We start from the raw sequence: 5,065 nt of genomic DNA, 5'->3' as shown, positions 1-5,065 counted from the left end.
AGTTTCTTGTTGTATTCTGGAATGAGGTCAGACACGAGGCTCCTCATTGCACGCGCTGATTATTATTAGATTTCATTTTAGGCCAATGGGAGCGCGTGGGGCGTGGCTCTGGCTCAGAGGCAGGGTAGCGACAGCGCGCCATTGGTGGATTTTTATCGCCGTTGTATCACTGGAAAGGATAAATGCAAGCAAGGGGGGCCGGGTCTGGAGGGCTGCTTGAAACGCGACTGTTGGTCTGCAGATGGGAGGCGGACAGTGTAACTCGCTCTAGCTTCTTTTTTTTTTTTCCTCCTTTCCCCGGCATGCATGGCTTTTGTTTCTAGGAGAGGGGGACAGAGCTGATGCTGAGAAACAAAACCAAAAAGAAAAAAAAAAAAAGCATTTACCTGACACACTGCACATCGGGAGCCCGTTGTAAGTGTCCAAAACGCACAGTGTGGCAGCCAGTCTGCAATCTGCAGCTGTCGAGACTCTGTTCAGTGTCCACACGGCTTGAATTGATTTTATAACACAGAGAGAAGAGACTGAGAGAGAGAGCAAGAGAGAGAGAGAGAGAACAATTACAGGGTACACAGCGGAGAGTCCTGTTTCACCACCACCAGAACCTGGAAATTAAACTTTTTTTTTTGTTTTTGATTTTTTGTTTTTTCCCCTAACGCATCCAGCCTTTTAAAGGCTCATCTGGACTGAAGTGTTTCCGAGTTTACCGGCAACTCAGGAGTGAATTATTTCTTGCCCTGTTTCTACTCAGCTTGAGCGGTGAAGTGGGGGAGGAAAAGAGCTGAGTCTGCTTTAAAGTGCATCAGAGGACCGAGGAGAGAGAGAGCGAGAGCGAGAGAGAGAGAGAGCGAGAGAGAGAGAGGGGGAGAACGAGCCAGCATACCGCTCTCCCTCCCTGCGTTCCACCGGGCAGCATGGTGCAGAAAATGAGCCACACGGAGAGCACCGCCGAGGCGCTGTCCTTCTTCGCCGGGGACTCAAGCTCCGACTCCGGGGCGTGCATGGACCTGGACCCGGCCGCCTCGCCTCTCTCCCCGGGCTCCACAGCCTCCTCCACCGCCGGCGACAAGTTGGGCGAGAACCCGGCGTGGTGTAAAACTCCCAGCGGCCACATCAAGAGACCCATGAACGCCTTCATGGTGTGGTCCCAGATCGAGAGGAGAAAGATCATGGAGCAGTCCCCGGACATGCACAACGCGGAGATCTCCAAGCGGCTGGGGAAGCGGTGGAAGCTGCTCAGAGACAGCGACAAGATCCCCTTCATCAGAGAGGCGGAGCGGCTCCGGCTCAAGCACATGGCGGACTATCCCGACTACAAGTACCGGCCGAGAAAGAAGGTGAAGTCGAGCGCGACCAAGCCGGGAAGCGGTGGGGACAAGGGGGACAAAGTGAACAGTAGCTCCAGCAACACCAGCACCAAGTCCTCCTCCTCCTCCTCGAGGAAGAGTGGCTCCAAATCACCCAGCAGCAGCAGCAGCAGCAGACCACACAAATCACTTTTCGGGAGCGGAAGCACCAAAGCATCACTGTTTGCCTCCGAGCACCCGGCAGAGCTCCACCACAACTCGCTATACAAGTCCAAATCCGTGTCCTCGGCGGCCAAGCAGATCCCGGACGGCAAGAAGCCCAAGCGGGTGTATGTGTTCGGGAGCAGCGCGGCCAGCCTGAGCGTCAGCCCCGCGTCCTCCGTCGTGGTGCCCGCCAGCCCCACGCTCAGCAGCTCGGCGGACTCCAGCGACCCGCTGAGCCTCTACGAGGACGCGGCGAGCGGCCGGGAGGAGGGCGCAGACTCCCCCGACAGCGGCGGCAGCAGCCTGGGCGGGTCTTCGGAGCGCCGCGGCGGGCACACGTACAGCAGCAGTCGGCGGGCTTCCTCGCCCACCCCCTCCGGCTCGCACTCCTCCGCCTCGTCCCACTCGTCCTCCTCCTCCTCGGAGGACGAGGAGTTCGAGGACGACCTGCTCGACATCAACCCGAGCCCCAGCTTCGACAGCATGTCGCTGGGGAGCTTCGGCTCCTCGGTGCTGGACAGGGACTGGGATTTGAACTTTGAGTCAGGCTCCGGGGGGTCCCACTTCGAGTTCCCCGACTACTGCACGCCCGAAGTCAGCGAGATGATCTCCGGAGACTGGCTGGAGTCCACCATCTCCAACCTGGTGTTCACGTATTGAGGTGCGCAGACTAATCGAATCAAGAAGCGGGGGAGCGACAGGTAACGACGAGCAGAGAGAACCGGGGAGCTCCTGCAACGGTGGGCGCAAATAGTTTGTGTTCAAGCCACTGAAACTAGTCCCCGTCCCTTCTTGTCCGTGCGAGGCGAGAGCTGCGGATCCCTTGGAAAGCTAAACTTTGAAGCAGGTTAAAGTTGCTTTTTGTACTTTTCTTCGGACGCGTGGACTGTGGGACTCGGTACAGCCACAGAGAGCAGCAGCAGCAGCAGCAGGAGACGAGAGAAACTGACTGAAACAGACCCGGACTGTTTCTGAACAAAAACAAAAACAAAAAAAAAACAAAACAAAAAAAAAAAACTTAACTGTGATTGATTTGCACGTTACGCGGTCCGCCGTTCACTTAATCAATGTTGTTGCTGATTTTTTTTTTATTTCGAGAAAAAAAGGGACTTTCACAACTTTTTACCAATCGCCAAGTGAACTTCACCACTAGAAAAAGGTACAGAAATAGGACTGCCGTGCAACATTTTTTTTTTATTGTGGTGTGTCACCGAGTGGGATTTTTATTGAAATCGAGGTGGGTTGGTGTTTTGTTTTTTTGTTTTTGTTTATTTTTAAGTCGAATATTTTCTCAAACGCAAAAAAAAAAAAACGTGTAAAGCATGATAGCCTACTTTGTTCCTATCTTGTGCTGAGATTTTCTGTGAGAGCAGTTTAAAAACTAGTATTAGGGTTATTTAAATGGATAGGTGGCGCTCGCTTCGGTTCTTCTCTTAAAAAAAGAAAAAAAAAAAAGAAAAAAATGGACATTGAAATAATCACCAGCTGTCGTAATCTTTCAGACTTCAGGACTCAAACGCAACTTCAAATCTGTGCTGAACTTTATACACTTCTCTATGATTCAGGACCAAAATGTTGATTTCAGATAATAGCTATAGAGAAATCCTCACCGATTGTTTTCATCCTCTGAGCTTTGTTTTTGTACATGTATTCAGATGCCATTTTATATGGGATGTTGTATTTATATACTGGGCCAAGCATTTTTGACTTGATCATTTGTTTGTTTGTTTTTTTTTATTCTTGTACACATGATCTAGTCCTGTTTTTTTGTTTTTGTTTTTTTTTGTTGTCAGTATCTCTGTGTCTGTCACATTTCCTTCTCAGGCGAAGGGCTAGAGTTAAAAAACACAACTTTTGATTTGTTTTTATATTTAAATGTACACACTTTTGGACACTTAAAAGAGAGGAAACAGTTTGATTATTTTCTCAGTGTATTTTTGTACAAATCTATATAGAAAAGGGGAGTCAAGAATCGGTGTGTGTAGCCTACTATTACAGCTGGATTTCCTAATTTTTAATACCCTGGCAGACTGGTTTTCATGCTGCCTTCAAGTGCTCATGGTAAGCTCGTAAATTTATGACGCTCTGTGCTGCCTGGATTGCTTTTGTACTTACAGCCAGCGGAGCAGACCTTATAACACTGTGGTGCCTATTGTTTGAGTTTAGAAATAGTGAGTAGGTACCAAACTTATTTTTTACTTCGAGCGGGGAGGGAAGCTGATATAAATCAGGTGCATAACTTAGGTTATAATTGACTAATTATGTCTAACTTCTACCAGCAAACACTGACAAGACTTGTTTGTTTGCCTTGTGCATCACGTGCTGGCAACAAGCTCACAAGCAGAACATAGTGCAGTTTTTAAAAGATCCAATTACGATTTTTCCCGACAGCACTTGAAAGCAGCACCAGTGTGGTCTCAGCCTACCTTCTACGTTTACAGTGCCAGACTGCAGGCTTCTTAAAGACACAGGAACGCATTATTTCTTCAGGCGACTCCTGTGAACCATGTGGGTTTTGAACAGCATTACTATTTTAAGCAAGCCACTCGCTTTTTTGCATTTTCTGTCAAGATATCTTGCCTATGACAACAACGAGGAGATTGTAGCTTTAAATTTGACTTATTTCTTGATGTTTTCATTAACTGATGTCACATTTGCCAATCAACCACTGGATTGAACAGGCTATCAATATAGCAAAGCAAACAACAAGGATGATAACATCAAGCATATTCAAATTTCTGACTTGAGTTCCGCAACACCTACTTGTACTGCGTTTCTCATTGTATTTGAATATATAATCTTTTCTACTTGTCGGCTATCTACTAGCTAATAATTGTTTTAGTATCTTTATGGCATGGTGATTAGCATTTGTATTTCAGATTCAGGTTACTAGCTGTTGTGTTTTTCAGAAAAAAATGAAAAAATGAGGAAAAACGATGAAACGTGAACTCGATCTTTGTATATTTGACTGTATCATAAAGCAAAAAGATTGTGTGTTTATGTACGTTGTTGCTATCCAGGACAGGCACTGTCATGAACTGCTATCCTTTACACATCCTTACTTACATTTAAGGTGGTCAGTTCAGACTGTTTTTTTATATATATATGAAAGCATTTTTAAATATATTAACTTTATTTTTCATCCATCCTGTGCAATATGCTGTGTAGAATTATCATTTATTGTCTCTAATCATGCCATAAACAAAGGAACCACCCTTTTTTTGAGACTCAGAGAAAGGGAGGGGAACTCATGCCAGCTAAATTGTGTCCCTTCACTGCCTGTCAGATTGTTGATACAAACTTGTGTACAGAACTTTTTCAAGGAAGGAAATAAATATCAGCTGGAACTGAAACTCGACAACTCTTTTCTTGATTCAATCCATCTCATTCACTCCCAAGAGCAGCCAGTCCACTGGACATGCCTTTCAGTGGCTCTTTAATCTTTTGTGGGAACACTCAATCGAGGTGAACACTGCAACTCATTACGAACTTCATTTAAATACTTGGGACACACATGGTCTAAACACGGGGCAGTCAACTTGTTTGTCTGGGCT

The 5,065-nt window shown here is 46.7% G+C and overlaps 1 protein-coding gene across 1 annotated transcript; it reads left to right on the top strand.

Moving 5' to 3' along the window:
- Positions 1 to 228: 228 nt before the first annotated feature.
- On the top strand, positions 229 to 4,825 carry sox4b (SRY-box transcription factor 4b). The gene has a single exon (XM_080501047.1). It carries the CDS (start codon positions 915 to 917, stop codon positions 2,169 to 2,171), a length of 1,257 nt encoding a protein of 418 aa, XP_080357173.1. The 5' UTR covers positions 229 to 914; the 3' UTR covers positions 2,172 to 4,825.
- Positions 4,826 to 5,065: the final 240 nt, after the last annotated feature.

Source organism: Blennius ocellaris (genome assembly GCF_963422515.1).
Source record: "Blennius ocellaris genome assembly, chromosome: 8".
Lineage (NCBI taxonomy): Eukaryota > Metazoa > Chordata > Actinopteri > Blenniiformes > Blenniidae > Blennius > Blennius ocellaris.
This window is presented reverse-complemented; position numbering and strand designations above follow the sequence as displayed.

Bases quoted from the DNA above. Each gene is read 5' to 3' on its own strand.
- sox4b (XM_080501047.1), top strand. From the start codon at position 915: ATGGTGCAGAAAATGAGCCACACGGAGAGCACCGCCGAGGCGCTGTCC.